General features: G+C 51.0%; 1 protein-coding gene across 1 annotated transcript in view; it reads left to right on the top strand.

Moving 5' to 3' along the window:
- The first annotated feature begins 757 nt into the window (after positions 1–757).
- The window catches only part of MMP20 (matrix metallopeptidase 20), a 45,582-nt gene continuing 28,860 nt past the window's right edge, over positions 758–17,479 (top strand). Inside the window, exons 1-6 of the mRNA XM_008690151.1 lie at positions 758–883; positions 7,872–8,119; positions 11,148–11,296; positions 12,928–13,053; positions 13,846–14,007; positions 16,183–16,324. Coding sequence (XP_008688373.1) covers positions 758–883; positions 7,872–8,119; positions 11,148–11,296; positions 12,928–13,053; positions 13,846–14,007; positions 16,183–16,324 — 953 coding nt within the window. The remainder of the gene's footprint in view (positions 884–7,871; positions 8,120–11,147; positions 11,297–12,927; positions 13,054–13,845; positions 14,008–16,182; positions 16,325–17,479) is intronic.

Consider the following 17,479-nt stretch of genomic DNA (forward strand, 5'->3'; position numbering starts at 1 on the left):
CCATAGAAACCATTTCTCCACGCTGTCTCTAGCTCGCGATCTATCTTAATCAGAGCCAGGAGGAAGACTGTGACCCCAGTTAGCCAGAGCGCCAGGGAGCGGGGAGTTCTGTGCAACGTGTCTGTTAACGAAAACGCATCTCGTGCCTTAACTTACTCAGGGTGTTCTGACAGCTGTCAGACTACTTCCACCCTAAGTCAGCACACTCTAATGCGATGTTTCCCTGACGATTCAGGATCCTGCGTGCCCAGAACCATCAGCAGGAATAGGGCTCCTTACTGAGAAATGCCCGAGGGGATGCAGAGAGTGCTGGCGGCCCATCGAATTTTAGGGGGAGGGGGCTGGATTACCAAGGAGGAATTAAACTGTATTCTAATCATTGACCTCTTCTGTCCTCAGAACGGAGAAAGGCCCCCACACTGAGACTCCTCAAATGTTTTCATTGGATTGGGTTAAAATTAATCAAGTTTACCCCAATTTGTGTAAGCAGCTGACAAACTTCATTAAAACTCAGTGTTTTTCCGCCTTTGTGACTTGGTAAATCGCAGGGAATGAAGCCTACCCCGACTCCCGTGTACCCTGGTGTTACCCCGTCATCAGGGAGAGAAACGAGCTGTATAATTACCTTTTGAGACATGAATCATCCTTGCTCCGAGGGCCCAGACCCGTTTGATGCTATAAAAGAGCTCGGGGTCGGAGCGCTTGCACACGGTCGCCTCGCCCCGGGCTCATACAATCCCCAAGCCGCCCCGAGGAGATGAAGGTGCTCCCCGCGTCGGGCCTGGCTGTGCTGCTTATCGCGGCGCTCAAGTTCTCCACCGCGGCCCCCTCCCTGTTTGCAGCCACCCCCGGGACCGCACGGAACAACTTCCACCTCGCACAGGTTTGTGAATCTTTACACAATTCCTCCTCCCGCCCCGGAAAACCTGCACGGGTATAACGGGAAAACACGGAACAATCCGTTACTGTTCTAGACCACCTCCTGAGCGCCCCGGAGCCGAGGAGAGACTACCTCCTGGTCGGCTGAGATCCAGTCTGGTGCATACGGGGGGTTACGCGAGGCACGACCAAATGGACGCGCCTCCACGTAGCTCGCTTCCTACAGAAATTGAAGCGACTTCCCAAACCCCACCAAGACAGAAGGACCAAGTACTGGAGGAATCATGTCGGGGGAAATAGGGCAGAAAAATAAACCCCGAGGTGTCAGTTCGGCACGGGTGAGGTAGGCTGTCGATGTAGCGACAAGCTTCCTGGCGGCCACCAGAAAGATTTCCTGGTTCACACGTTAGAAAACGGCTCCGGCGTTGGGCGCAAACTTGGTCAAAATCTCAAGTGAAGCGTTTGTCCTGGGCGCCTCCCCGCTCCGCCGTGAGAGCCTTTCCTCTCTAGAGCTTGTTCCCAGGGACCTGATTTACCGACACTTTCTGTATTTTCCTCTTTGAAGATCTCTCGGAAATGGTTGGAAAGGATGTGATACAAATCATGTTAGAATTTTTGCAACAATTATGTGACTCCACGTGATTCAATGTTTATTTGCTTCCAAGCGGTTTTTGCATTTAAGGGAAGGTGGCGATCTGTCATCTAAAGAAACATCTCTAGGGGCGGGCGCTGGGCTGGCTCAGTAGGCAGAGCGTGTGGCTCTTGATCTCGGGGTTGTGGGTTCAAGCCCACGCTGGGTGTAGGGATTACTTTAAAATCTCGGGGAGGGGAAATGTGTAACGATGGAACTCCCAACATTAGCGGGCGTGTGTGGATGTCTTTGGGCCAGATGTGTCTTTGATCACAGATGTCTTTGGGCCAGGACCTTTCCATTGTCCATCGAATGGGAACACGTCTGTGATTGCCAACCGTGCCTCAGGGGCTTTCCTGCCCGCCACGCCACCCCTGTGCACGTGCACACACCAACTGTTTGCACTCCCATCCATCCTAATTAGTCAGCCCCCCACCATGCCAGTCATCAACATTTTAACATCAGCCCTGCTTATAAACAAGGTAGCGGATGCCGAGAACAGAGCCGTTCCCCTGAGCTTCCTGGGACTGGAGCCCACTGTTAGCTAAACTAAATTCAAGATAAGGTACCTCAGAATTCCGGGGCCTATTTCAAAGTGTTTCGCTGGTACCACGTAGCTTTGGGTCCCTTCTCCCCAGCGTACTTTTCCCTCACCGACCGTCATGCCCCACTGATTCAGAAACTAGGGTCGTGTGACCTCCGGGAGGAGGGGGATCCGAGGCCAGAACCGACGTGAGGGAGTCGAAGACCGTGATTCTAGTCCTGGCGCAGACAAATGACGCTCATCGGGCCAAACCAGCCACGCATATCCGTCCACATGTCATCTGCTTCTGTACCACGGCGGCGGAATACCGCAGAACCGAAAATACTCACTATCGGCCCTTCACAGATAAACATAGCTGAGCCCTGAGCAGTCCGTGCAGGAATGAGACCAGAGGGCCTCGGGGAAAGATAGGCTTGCTAGGAGTATTTGGGAAGAATGAAGTGGCCTTGGGAGGCTGGGGGTCCCTTGCGACTTCCGCTCCAAAACAAGTCTGCTCTCCTCAGGCTCCCTTACGACGTCCTCTCAGAAAGACCCTCGTCCAAGGACCAGAGAAACCTGGCGAACAGCACGTCTCCTGCCACAGCCCGAGGCACCAGCCCTGGGCAGGGAGAAGGCACCCTCTTTAGCAGGCTAGCGTGATCCGGGCAAACGTCTGAAGTGGGTCCCAGTGACTGGGAAGAATTCACGTCCTACCTTGTGGTTTATAGAAATACAGCAGCTCCCCCTTAACTGCTGTGCACGGCTTCAGTTGCGCACGGTCACTCCTGGTGGGAAAGTGAAAGACCTCCCCTTCTGACAAGAGGGTTCGCTAGCAGCCCGACGCCCCGTCACCACGCCCACATCGTTCACCTCGCTCCATTTCATCCCTCACGCCAACCCCACGAGTTGGAGTGCAGAGCCCACTGTCACATAACTCTCGTCACGGTATAGCGTTACAATTGTACGTTACTACTAGTCATTGGGGTCGATCCCTCGTTGGGCCCCATCTCAGTTCACCTGTATCGTGGGTGTGTACGTGTGGAAGGATCAGTACTGATAGGGTTCGCTTCTATCTGCAGCTTCAGGCACCACTGGGAGCTTCGGATCGTAGCTCTGTGGATGCGGGGGGACTTCCGTCTGTAACAACCTTACAGTGCGGCCGATGAGACACTACGAAAGTACGCGGGGGAAGTGCTTCCGGGCAACCGTGGTCCACGGAAGGCTTCCTGCCGTATGTGCTAGTACCGTTAAGTCCTGGAGAAACGCCAGTGAACAAAACAAGTCCAATCCCTGTTCTCGGGCACTTACATGGGGATAATGGGAGTGGGGGGGGGGTGCCAGGAGGAGATCAACAAGTAGTCAATCAACAAGCGTCCGAGATTATTTCAAAGCAATAAGTGATATTGGGGGAAAAGATGAGCCACGATGATAGTGACTGGGGGACAGCGGGGGACATTGTCACCTGAGGAGTCCAGGAAGGCTCTTCTGTGACGTTTGAGGTGAACCTGAACTACATGAAAGAGCCGGTCACATGACTATCTGGCCGGTCACGTGACTATCTGGGGTGAAGGAGCCTGGGGGCCGCATCAGGCTGGTGGCAGGCGCTGGGAGACCACGCGCAGTGGGCCTGGCCGGGTCCCAGAGCCAGGTGGCCAGTAGACCAGGGAGGCCTGGGAACTGGGGTCAATATAAGTAGCTGCCACAGGACCCTCTTCTTTCCACAGAGAATGGATTATTTCTTGCGCCTGGAAACACCAGACAGGCAAAATTTTCAAATGCCATATGGCTCCTCCCAACCCGCGAGCACAACAGTCTACACTTAAAGGATGAGCAGATTTTTAGTTGACTGACTTAATGCCCACTTGCATCTTCTAAATTCGGTTTTGCTGATGAGCATAAAGGCTTTGAAAACAATGGACTAATAAAATGCTTAGTGTCTTTTATTCTGTTTTTGTTTGCTCTTAAAAACCAGTAATATTGGGGCACCTGGGTGGCTCAGTTAAGTATCTGCCTTCAGCTCGGGTCATGATCCCAGGGTCCTATCAGGCTACTTGCTCAGTGGGGACCTGCTTCTCCCTCTGCCCCTGCTTGTGCTCTCTCTCTCTCTGGCAAATAAATAGATAAAATCTTTAAAAAAAAAAAAAAGAAAAGGAAAAAACCCAGTAATATCAATAGAACATTTAAAACAACATTTAACAGTTTGTTAAATTGTCCTTTAAAATAATATAAATTTTCATTATCACATTATTATGAACTTATAATTAAAGATAATTAAAAATTAAAATTGAAAGCTTCCAAATACAGACTGTTAAATTCAGGTGTTTTTACTACCATTTTAGTTTCTGTGCATGAAGAGATTTTTTTAAATTATTATGTTTGGTTCCCAACTTTATCACTGATTATTATTGCATAAGAAAATTTTGATTTTTATACTGTTTTCAAAAACATCACCTTAAGGAGTTACACATATTCCAGAATATAAGTGAGTTATAATTTATTGAATTGCTTCCTTTGCTGGACCCATGGATTATTTCCATATGAACAGTGTTGCTGTGAATATTTCTCTACACCAGCCTGAGCTAAAGGATGATTTTTTCAGCACAGATTTCCAGAAGAGGAATTAATACGTGAAAGGGTGCACACATTTAAAGTCTTCCGTACCCTGAAAAGCATTCTCACACTGAGGACCTCCCTGGATTCTGACGCAGGTGTGGTCCATAGAATAAGCTCCAGCCTCGCGTTGTAGGTGAACGCACGGAAAACCCAAGACACGAAGGGCGTTGCCGAACTTGTTAGAAGCTGGGATTCCTCACCCAGCATCCCAAGTCCTCACGATTCCCTCTTTGCGACTCAGCCCAAACAGAAGGAAATGTGGAAGAAACCCTATCGTGAACTTCCCCGTGTTTTGAAGCACATACGAGTTTTAAGTTCTTAATTCTCAAGAAGGATGCCAGGAACGCGCACTGAACAAAGAGCTGGAGCTGGGGAGCCCGGCCATGCAGCCTCTATTATTTTACTCTCTCCGGTGCTGAAAGAGAGCAGAGAGAGTACCCCCGAGAGCCAACTCTAAAATCCTGTCATTTGAACAACGGGGGAGTGGGAAAGGTGGGGAGCAAATAGGACAGTTCTGGGGGGGCATAAACCCTTTGACCCCCAGGGCCAACAGTGCCCGGAGTTGAGCCAACAACACCCAAGTGTTGGAATTAACACAAACGCAACATCTAAGTGCCTCCCTGAACATCTGGAGTCTGGAAAGATTCGAAAACCTTGTCCATAAATTTGGCAAGAAAGTTCCCAGAACAACTTGGGCCCTGAGTACTCAGAACACCTGATAAGTCTTCAAAGAAGCAAACTTGCATATTTTACCTAAAGAAAAAGAGCCCAAAGATTAACTGAACAAGTACTCTGAGCCTAGAACTGTGTCAGGTACTGTTTTAATCCTATCTTTCATGGATAAACCTTTTGAGCTGCAAGTCTGACATCTTCTGCATATGTTAAGGAAAAAAACATTGTAGAATCATATATGTTCAAGTAGAAACGTTATAAAACATGGGTAACCAAAAAGAATCATTCTCAATAGCATCACTACGATAAAACCACTGTTCATTCCTTCATCTGTGTCTCTCAAGACACTTGGCTATGACTCTGGGCTGGGGCGAGGGTGAGGGCATGAGGCAGAACTGGACCCCATTTTTATTTAAAGTATCAATGTTTTGCTCATCATGGATTTCTTTGCATTAATTTTTATTTTCTTAATGTTGCATTAAGTATTATTACCCTTGATTACTGAGTTTTGGGCGATCCCTGTCTTCCTCACCCTGGTCCAGGTTTGTGAGCATTTACCTGTGTGCGTCCGTATGCACACACTTTTCTTTACAAACGTGGCTGATTCTGTAAGGATACTTGTAAATCTCTTTCCACGTAAGATATCATGAGCATCTTCTCGTATGACCGTATTTTGTAAACGAAAATTAGAACACAGCATGTGCCACGCATAACCTAACACGGGAACACAACCCTTGAAATCCAAACTGCTCAGCTACGGAGCCTCCGGTCTTCTGCACCGAGCTTACCTCCGAAAGAGCGTAATTCAGACTCACTGTGAGCACTGTGTTCTCACAGCATCAACTCGAGCAAAGAGGAGAGGCTCTGAAAACGTCATCGTGCAAAAAAGATCAGAAACATAAAATGCTTACTTGCAGAGATGGGAATGGAACCGCATGGCCGCTGCTGTTTCCAGAGCCCCTCGCCGGCTCCAGGGCTGGGGCTCCACGCGGCCCCCTTCTCATCCTCTTGGGTCCTTGTCCTGTTAAGATTCTCACAAGGAACCACCACCAGGGAACTGAGTTTCCCCGGCCAGCAGGGTAGGGGGTGAGGATCGGCTGACCCCCCAGGAGCACATCTTACTCCTTTTAATTGTTTCCCAAACTGCAGTCCACGTTCACAGCAGAAAACTCTGGGATCTAGGAAAGGACGAAAAATAAGTCGTCACCCACAGTATTCCAGCCCAGAGGTAAACAAGCTCACTCAGACCCGTTTCTTTCCTTATTGATGTTACTTGAGTTCATACAAATTACATGTGTAGGTTAATTACCAATATATCAATTGCCCGATTTTCAAGGTTAATTTGCGTATTAACCTTATATTAATATACATATATAACAAACAGAAGCATAATATGTACACATATACAGGGTCTGACTTATTTTTGAAATTATGATTATAATCTGTATAAAGCTTACCTCTGCATTGTCATTACACTGAGTGCCTTATTCCGCGCCATTAAATATCTTTCAGAAATGGGACCTTCGAGGCCTAGTATTACTTCATATGAATGTGTAACACTATACCCAACAAATCTGCTATTGTTAGACAGTAAGGTTGCTTTCAGTGCTTTATTATTTCTGTATATAAATATGTACATATAACAGAAATCCTACCCATAATTTATATAGAATATAACTAAACATATAGTTAATGTGATAGTTATATGCACTAAATACCTCTTGTATAACATATAAATATAAAATTTCACGTAAAATAAAACATACACTAAATCTTCAGCTGCTCTGTGTTTCCCTGAAATGCGGTGGCAGTTGAAACCCCTGGGCCAGCAGTGGGCTCTGGCTCTCACCCCACGTGGGAAGTCCTAGAAAAGTGTCTTGAACGATGAATGTAGAGGTTTTGAGCCTTAATGTGCACATGAACAGCTTGTAATCTGTGGGTAATTTTACTTGCCTCGGGGGACAAAGGGCCAGTCGTGGAAGGCTGCCCTGGGAAGGCAGGTTCAAGGCCACGCTCTGCTCACGGAGCGACGGAAAACCAGCAGGGAAACGGACGGGCCGCCTGCCTTCGTCTAGGATGAGAGGTTGCTGACAGACGGCCTCCAAGCGTTAAAAACGTACCACTCTCGTGTGATGTACCAGGAAAACATGGCACCAGTGACTGCCTTCTTGGGAAATAGAATAGTCTTAGTTTTGAAAACTGAGTAAAGATTTCAATGACAAATAAATGCTCTGTGGGGAAAGTGTTCACATTCATTTCCTTCCATTATTCTTTCCTCTTATAATAACTAGTCCTTATAGGAAAACTATAAAATGCAAGTGAGTAAAAAAAGAAACTGTACGATCCCCACGACCCAGCTTAACCATTGTTAATAACGTGGCATCTATCTGTCCGGGCTTTATCTAGGCGAATGTATCTGATTTTTTTCAAAGATGGGAATATGCGGTCCATGCCATTTTTAGCTTGTCGAGAATATTGTCCCTTTTCTAACCCAAGCATGAGTCTCTCCCAGAGACCGTGCCGCAGACATGTCAGCCTGCCTCTCCGTTCCAGGCCTATCTTGACAAGTATTACACCAGGAAGGCAGGGCCCCAGGTCGGCGAGATGGGGGCGCCAGGAGGCAGAGCCCTGGTCAAGAAGATCAAGGAGCTGCAAGCCTTCTTCGGCCTCCGCGTCACCGGGAAGTTAGACCGGCGCACGATGGATGTCATCAAGAGGCCTCGCTGTGGAGTTCCCGACGTGGCAAACTATCGCCTCTTCCCAGGTGAACCCAAATGGAAAAAAAATACTTTGACATACAGGTAATGAGATGGAGTCTTTCCAAAGTCAGAGAGAAACACCCTCTCTCCTTTTCTTCTCTTTTAGAAAAAATATCTTCCTTCCGATCTGTATGAGAGTCCTGACTCATCACAACCATAAGGAAGGCTTTTTAGGGCTAAGCTGTGGACAGTGACATTGGAGGACTCGATCCAAAATAGGACCTCGTGGTCATCCTAATGGCTGGCCACTTCTGGCACCACAATTTTATCAGAGACAACACACTTGTCTTTAAAGAAAAATAATCTAGTTTAAGATTAATAACCTGACAGTACCAACCAGTTTTCTTAAAACAAGTTCCTCAATCAGAAGGAAACAAGAAAACTCACCGAATAAGAAAGCAATTTTTTTATTAATTTCAAAAATAGTTTATTGATGATTTATTAATGCCTACTATAGACATTTGATTTTGGAGATACAAAAGTGAGTCAATCCCGTTCCCTGACCCTTGCAGACCTTTTCGGGAGACACACAAGCAAACAGATCCCCGGGACAGGTGCGAGCCTGCAGGTCTAAGCAGAGAACTGTGGTGGCACCTAGAGGGAGCTCAGGACCCACTGCTGGGCCAACTGGCCTCCTTCCCGGGGGTCCTCTCCACCTGCAGGTCCTCTTGGGCCTTGCACCTGCTGGACAGACGTGTCCTTGCAAACGAGCGGCCTGCACCTGCATTTTTCCCCCGGCCTGGCAGACGGCGAGGGTTTCCCCAGTACAAGAGGAGTCCGTGCAGATAGGGGCGTGCAGTGGGGTGGTCCATGGGCAGGTGCCGCCCAGGGCAGCGGAGAGCCAGGCCAGGCGTGGGGCCAGATTTTTTTCTTAGGATGAGCACATCTGGCCGATACCTGGGGACGGGGCGAGGCCGGGTGTTCCAACAGTCCCTGCAGGGCTGTGCCAGGGCTGGCTCCTCACGGCTCACAGAAGCCCGTCTTCAGACTGGCGGGAATTTTGCACCCAGTTGTTAGGGGCAAGCTGGTTGCCAAACAGAGCCATTATTAAAAATTAAGCTCTACATACCTGCAATTAAATAAATTGTATTTGTATACCCATTATTATATATTACACTGTGGGTGTCATATAGAATTAAAAATAAAAGGTGATCAGACACTGCTTCCGGGTCCCTGTCCCACACGTTACTACTGTCTGTTCACGAGGCCGTTCACGTTTTTACCCCAGGATGGGAGTAGCGTACTGCCAACCCTTCGCACGGGGTGACGGGTTGCTGGCTTGAAACTATCGCCAGTGAGACCGCTTACAGTCTGGAAATAAGCAAAGCTCTCAAATGAGAAATTTTGGTCACGGAACCTGCTGTTAAAGGGCACCCCAGCTGGAGTCCACACGGTGGCGCTCTGAACACAGTTATCGCTCTGCTCACGCCAAGGCCACCAAAACCAAAACATTTGGGAAAGAACCGCCCTGTAGGGAGTTGAACAGGACAAATGTGTCTCAGTCCTTGAAGCCTTTCCCTTCATTTTCTTAAAGCGTATCACAGAATTTCAGCCTGTGACTACGCAGAGACAAGGGGACGCAATCGGGCTGCTTGGACACTCAGAGAAGTGTATTATTTGGCAGTTTTCCCTGGACGTCCCAAACCCACCCCCCCAGCAGCTCCCCCGCCCCAGAAAGCAAGCCAGCAAGCACGGAACTCACTAGAGGCTGTCCGCGTATGCTGTGCGGGTGTGGGCCTCAGAGGAACCTGTTCTAACAGAACCCGGAGGACTGACAGAGAGGGAATACAGCTTGGAGCTTATGTGCAGATGTGGGGAGTCAGAACTGGGCTCCAGTCCTGACTAATCATAAAATGCGCAGTGTCATTACCTCTGAAGCCTGTGGTGAAGACGGGACAGGCCCGGGCCCGTGTCTAGCGGAGTGTGTGCTCCCGGGGTGTCTACTGTTCCCCTCTTGTCTCAGGGGTCTCCAGGTACAGACTCATCTCCGTGCTCCTTCCCTCTCCACGGAGGGTCAGTGTTTGCCGTATCCCCTGTGGGACCCGGCCCCTTCCCTTTGGGCCCCCAGGATTGCCCCGGGTGGTTCCTGGTGGAGACAGCCCACCTCCATCAGAATAACCCAAGATACCTGCTGAAATGCAGGTCTACGGGTCGCACCTGTGTGTTTTTACCCAGCTTCTCAGGTAGTCCTTGCAGGTGCTAGAACCACCGCCACCCAGAAGGCCTGAAACACCACTAGCTTTTATTCAGTAGTTCATCCGTGTATCGAGTGTTTGCTAAGCACCTACGATGGCGAGCGATGGATGAGGAGCCGGAGAAACAAAGCAGTCAGGTGTCTGCTCCCGGGTTGGCTCTCGCTCCACATCCGGGATGCCCGCTGCACCTGAGGTCCTGCTGAGGTCCCGCCGAGGTCCCCAGGGCAGCTCTCTCCCCCTGCCCTCCCTCCTCTTGTCAGGAAGCCCCAGCCCGCGCAGTCTGGGACAGTGCGTCCTACAGAACCACCCATCCTCTCCACCCACAGCTCATCCCCAACGCTCTCCACTGTTCTGCCTTCAGAGGCCCTTGTCACACCAGGACCTCAGGAAAGCTAACGCTTCCTCTTTAGATACGCATTAGTTTAAGCACAAACATCCCCCCCACTGAGGGAAATCCCGAAGGCCTTTGAATAAGAATGTGCAAAACCTCCAAACTCAGTGTTTTTATTTTTTACCATTGAAAATTTTCAGTCCCTTTTGGGGAAGAAGAGGTCCTTTCTCCTTTAAAACCATTTGAGGGGAAATGGGCTCTTGCTACTTGGAAATAACACCAGGTTATCCTCTTTTAAAACTCGGGATAATCAAAGAGCCGTGAGAGCCAAACCGCTTCAGCGGCCGGTGATTTCCCTGTTGCCCCGCACGTTGCGGTAACGTAGCAAATAGGGAAGCAACACGAGCAGCCCTGTTCGGGAGGAAAGCACCTCCACGGCAGGTCCGCGTCCAACCTTCCGAGTGTTGCTAGCACCTCGGCGGACGGCTGGCCTTGCGGACTCGGAGCGCCCACTGAGGGGAGCGTGTTCCCTCTGCGCCCGCAGGATATCCAAATACACGCCTTCCATGGCCCCCGCGGAGGTGGACAAGGCGGTGGAGATGGCCTTGCAGGCCTGGAGCAGCGCCGTCCCGCTGGGCTTCGTCAGAGTGAACGCGGGGGAAGCGGACATCATGATCTCCTTTGAAACGGGAGGTACTGTGGCTCTTCCTGGTTTCCTCCCCGTCCACGGGAGACACGTCCCAACGTCCTCCCTCCTACACCTTTAATGCGAGGGATCAGTGATCCTCTCCCACACGCGGTGTGAGGGGCAGAGGCCAAGGGCATGGCAAGGTCATGACTGCGTCTGGCCGGGACGCCGAGTTCTCAGCATGTCTCACCGTGCTGGACGGGGCGGGAGAGTGGACTCCACGCTCTGCCGCATCAGAGACAGAGTGTCCCATTCAGCTTCCCCACTGGCCGCTGCACATCCCCTTCCATACTGGCCAAGAATCTCCCACCTTGAATCCCCACTGAGGGACGTCCACGCCGCAGTGGCCCTGACCACGTTCCCGCCGCAGCAGTGGTCAGCGGAGAGGTGCTGCTGTCTTGTCCACACCTTCTGGAGTCCCCAGGCCTTCCCCACTTCGCCCACCCCTGTACCCCTCCTCACTCTGGTAAGGAGTGGAGGCCTACCTAGGCACAGGGCATGGCGGCCGGCTCTGAGCCCTTTTCAAAGCCGCCTATCCAGGGAGCCCATAAAGGAAGGGCCGCAACATTCCTTTGCTTTTCTCAGCTTCCAAGTAGCCGAGGTGGGCGAGCGCCTCTGCCTCCTCCCTCCACAGACGCCCTTGCTAAGGGTCCCTGTTACTTCAAGTCTCGGTCTTAATTGAGTCTCAGGCCCTGGGAAGTACGCGCTCAGAAGCCAGGAGCGAGAAGGTGACGGAGGTCCTCTGTGAACCTTCAGAGGCGGCCCTGGCTGTGACCTGGCCCGTGGTGGGTTCTGTTCCCCCCGGAAACAGGGCCACCCCAGGGACACGGCACCGTGGCTCACGGCAGCTTTGTAGGCCGACGTTAGCATCTGCCTCTCTCCTGATCTTGCCCGGCTTGCACCCTTTCCCCTCCAAGCCTCAGGGCCCACCATCCAGGAAACCACACTGCTCCGGACCCTGGTGCCCAGCACACCAGATCCTGAGACACCGGGAAACACGGCTTCTACAACAGGCCTCATTTTGTTCTTTCTCCTCTTTTATCAAGTTCACAATAAACCGTTAGCTCAATATAAGCAAAACAAAAACACAGGAAGCCCTAGAAGTTAAGATTTGACGGCTTTACCGCTTGCAGGAGCTTTGTACAGGAAAGCGTATTGAAATGCCAGAGGCACTTTCTCCGTTTGGACCCCTCCCTGCGTTGTACTGCTCGGCAGAAACAGAAAGCGCACATCTGCTCCGCGTGCGCCTCTGTCTTAGCTGAATCAGACCGTGAACGCTCAGCCTGCCCACACGTTCCCATTCCAGCCCGCAGGGGTTGCCTCCCGCTTCTTTTGTAAGAATGTCTTGTGTAAGACACAGACATTGCAACAAAAACACTCACAAAAGAACATTTTTTATTTTTAATGCTAACTATCTTTGAAATGCCAAATATCCCTCTTAATTTTTCAATGGACGAGTCCTCGCTGACATGTGAACTTCTTACAAAAATGAATCTTGGAAAGTAAATGTATTTGTATGAGACGTGTCAACACCATTTAAAAAAAGAAAGTGGGGGTCCAGTCCCTGTAATGTGAAGCATGCCTCAAAAATTGCTAGAAGGACTCACTGCTGTTGGTGTTTGTCCTGCCTGTTTAGATCACGGGGACTCCTATCCGTTCGACGGGCCTCGAGGGACGCTCGCCCACGCATTTGCACCTGGGGAAGGCCTGGGAGGCGACACCCACTTCGACAATGCTGAGAAGTGGACTATGGGAATGAATGGTATATATGCACAATTCACCATAACCTGGAAAATATTGTACCTTCTTCTGGGCCTCCACCATGAAACCCTGAGGTTCAACGTCCCAAGCCACCCTTTAACTAGGGAGGCTGGCTAGGAAAAACAAGTAAGCCAAAAGTCTAAAAGGGAACACAATAAGGGAAGAGAACCACCCTCAGGTGTGCTGTAGACTGTCTGAGCTCTGCTTCGTGCCTGTGGTCTCGAGGACCAGCGATGACCCTCCCCACGGCTCTCGTTTTCTTTATGTAGAATTTACCCTCCTTATTTGTACTTGGAAATAGGCTCTGTTCAGAGATGACCTGAGGAAATCCGTACTCTCCTGAGAAGTGTGAGGGGCCTGGGTTTTAAAGTCCCAGGATGTCATGCCCGTCATCTGGAAGTCCTCCCTGTGAAATGTGTGTGGACGACAGGGGATAGTGTGTCCTAGCCGGGAGCTGGTGAAGTCTCTGCGGCCTACCCTGGGTCTCACTGCCCCTGCTGGCTGTAATTAGGCCCCTCTGTACCCACCCATGGAGCATTGCTGACAGGGAACAAATGGACTGATTGACATTTCCACCCTTCCCCACTGCAAAGCCCCTTCTAGCCACGGGGGAGAGCGTCAGAGTACCGTCAGCAAAGCTCAGCACAGAAGGACCTGCCAACCTTTGAAGAGTCTGGCTATGAGAGGAACATGAGTTTACTATGATTGGGGCATAAATTCTCCTGTAAAGACAGAAAATATTGAAAACAAAACCCCATGTCAATGTTGTCTCTTTCTGTCTCCTATTGTATAGGTTTCAATTTATTCACCGTCGCTGCCCACGAATTTGGCCACGCGCTGGGCCTGGCCCATTCCACAGACCCCTCAGCACTGATGTACCCAACATATAAGTACCAGAATCCCTATGGATTCCACCTGCCCAAGGACGACGTGAAGGGGATCCAGGCCTTGTACGGTACAATCACTCCCCTTCTCTGGCTACCAACCCCAAACGCTCCAGGCGTTCAGTCTCCAACTTAGAGAAAGTATGCGTTGCCAGGGGTTACTGCACAGGTAAAGGTCAAGCTGGGGACAGTAGCCCCACCTGTGCCCTTCTATGAAGAGCTTATTTACCAGATATGAAGGTAGCTTGCTGTCCTAAGACGCACGATTCAGTTGTACATCTTTCCTCCAGAGCACATTGGTCCCTCGAGAGCCAGAGAAAACGCAATCATTTGTCTGGGTTTTGGTGGGTTTTTTGTTTTGTTGAGTGTAGGTCAGAATTTCGGTAGCAAGAGCGGATGCGTGTATTTTGCAGTTCCTACATATGGTTCGTACCCATATGTAGGTAATCGACCTTATGTTCCTAAAAACAGCAAGGGTAATGTTAATAGCTTCACTGCTAGCTGCATAGACAGACCTCGTGTGAGTCACCATCTCACCCAGCCTCGCGACTAGCCTGTTAAGTGTTCAGTGTTTCCCTCCCTGGCCAGCTGAGAAAGTTGAGGCTCAAAGACAGTAAGCATCCCAAGATCATCAAAATTATCTCAGGAGTTAGCATTCTTTCAAAGGTAATGAAGAGTTATTAGAAGCTCTATGTCCCGCCTTCCTCACCAGAAAGACAGGCCCCCAAATTCCTGAGAGGGAACCTGGAGCGCTCTTAGACCTTGACACTTCTGCTTTCAGGGGTCAAAGGCAGACACTCTAGGAAACAGATGTCCCCTTAGCCTCAGAGACTGGTTATTCTGCCTCCGCTCATCGGAGGCTCTCGGCATCCTCCCAGCCAAGAAAAGGGCCTGGAGAGCCCGGATGCCCCGCCTTCCTTGGGGGCGTTGGCCAACCCGCCTGGAGATGACCACACTCTTCTGAAGACTGCACTGGGGGCGTGGGAGACAAATCTCATCCCGGGAAGCGTTCAGCCAGCTCTACCCACCTCAGAGACAGGGTCCGTGCCACCTCTGTTCCTCCTCTGAGTGACAGAGACAAAGGCCGTGAACGTCTCCATTGTACAAACTTGGCTCCGGTGCCCCAAGCGGCCAGGGTCCAAGGGGAAGCTATTCCCACGGGCCACCGAGAAGGACTGAGCCCCAGTGCCTGCCTGTCCCTTACAGGTCCTTCTGTACTGGAAGGTCACCGCCATGCCGATGGCCACGGTCACGGGAAGCGTCTGTTTGGACATGGCCATTTCTGCACAGGTGAACAAAGGCACAGGCATGCCTTAGCAGGCAGCTTGGCACATAGTAAGTGTTCAGAGACCGGCAGCACATTTCTGACGTGGCAACCTTCCAGGTTCTGATCCTTTCCCAAAGCCTCGCCCCACTGCCGACCCTATGCCACCCCAGAGCTTACCCATCCCTCTCTCCTGCGGGTTCTCCCCGTCCCTCACTCCCTCTGGGCACCGCGGGGACTTGCTCAAGGGCAGGGACCCGCCAGCGCCCACGGCTCAGGCAGCCCCCGCGCACATCCTGTCGATGGCAGATGGTCCCCAGGAGCACGGAGTGGGATGAACACCCCCCACAGCTCTCCCCGAGGAGCAGGCCCCTGCCCTACAGAAGGACCCAGCACAAGGTGCCACGGACCTCCAGGGAACCTCCTTGCCACAAGAACTCAGTGATTCCCGAGTGCCTGGTAGAAGGCTTATCGTGCAGGAGGCCCAGAAGTAGATGAAAATGATACGAAAATACACAGGGAAGTTACCGTATTGAGAACAAAGAATTTAATTACCAAGAAATAATAAAATAAATAAAAGTGGCAACTTTAAAAAATCTCTGATTTGGAGCCCCGCAGCCATCAGAGGAGTGACGTGTGACAAGATAACAGATACCATTGTTTTGACGGTTACCGTGTGCCACGCTCTATCTCCAAGCGCTTCACAGACGCGCTTGGGCACAAAGGCCGCCGAGGCAGGTGCTGTCCTCGCCCCCCTCCCACCCCGGTCGCAGATGAAGAAACGGAGGAGTGGAGAGGCTCACAGATGTGCCCGGTTATCGTGCAATTCCACGACTAGCAAAGCTGGGGTTCAAACACGGGTCCGCCTGCCACAGACAGCCACGCACCTTGTCACCCGCCGTTCAGGCCAACAGGCCTCTGGAGCGGAAGGGGCACCACTAGATTCCCAGTGCCATTTTGACCAAGTCACTTTGACTCCTAGGACCCCGGAAACCGTTCCTGGGAAAGCCCACCGTGCCGCACGCACCCCCTCAGAACCCGTCCAACCCCGACCTCTGTGACTCCAGCTTCTCCTTTGATGCCGTGACGATGCTGGGAAAGGAGCTGCTGCTCTTCCGGGACCGGTAAGCCTTGCACGCGGCACCAAGTCCCACAGACCCGGCTCCGCGCGGCCCTGCCGGGCGGGGTCCCTGCTGCTGCCACACGCCAGGGCCGGGCGGAGCTGCCGTGCTGCGTGGCACAGGGTGGGAGGCTCGGGTCTCTGGGGAGACACAGAATGGCCAAAAGCACCATCTGTGGGGCAGCTACCGTGCGCGTGGCCCTGGGCGCAGTGTTTTCCAGACACGTGAGGCACTACTTCTAACATTTTCGCTGCGGGGAGAATTCACAGATGCAGAAAGAAGCTCAAAGGGAACAAGGTGCTGTCCTGAAGTAAGAGTCGCACTGAGTGGCTGAGTTACATCAGCCCGGATTTACCTGCTGTCTGTTCTGTCCATCACTGTATCCCTAGTGAGAGACCCAGTGTGTGCTCCGTAAATATTCGGTAATAGGGGCTGGGTGGGTGGATGGATGGATGGATGGATGGATGGGTAGATGGGTAGCTCCTTCCAAAGCCATCGCTCTGCTGAAGCCCCTCTTTCTCAAGGTCCCTTGACTTTTCAACTGTCAGCAAGCTGCCAGACAGCCCAGACAACGGAGGAATATTGACGGGTCTTGGCTTTTGTATAGCTACAGCTCCTGGAGAATACCCTGAGCTTTGAGGGTCCAATACCGTAGTTTTAGGAATGTTTCTTTTGGACTGATTAATAGAAGTTTTCGTAGTTCTGTGACTTGTAAAGGATGGTGAGGTGGTGCTGGTATTTAAATTTAATGGCTTAGGAGGGGGCGCCTGGGTGGCGCAGTTGGTTAAGCGTCTGACTCTTGGTTTCGGCTCAGGTCATGATCTCAGGGTCATGGGATTGAGCCCACTCAGGCTCTGCACTCAGCGGGGGGTCTGCTTGAGATTCTCTCTCCCTCTCCTTCTGCCCCTTCCCCCGCTCATGCTCACTCTCACTCTCTCACACACGTGCACTCTCTATCTCTAAAAAAAAATTTTTAATTAAATAAAATAAATTTTAAGATAAATTGAATGGCATAAGAGATTGAGTAACTCATGATGCTGGAGATGCTGGGACCTTCAGGGTCGGTGCTGCAGGAAGAGCTGTGTTTCCAGCTGTGTGAGTTGATCAGTGGGAGAACTGGGTGATCTTTCTTAGTATTTTTATTGTCATGGACATCAC

The sequence above is a fragment of the Ursus maritimus genome, unplaced genomic scaffold (genome assembly GCF_017311325.1).
Source record: "Ursus maritimus isolate PB19 unplaced genomic scaffold, ASM1731132v1 scaffold_16, whole genome shotgun sequence".
NCBI lineage: Eukaryota > Metazoa > Chordata > Mammalia > Carnivora > Ursidae > Ursus > Ursus maritimus.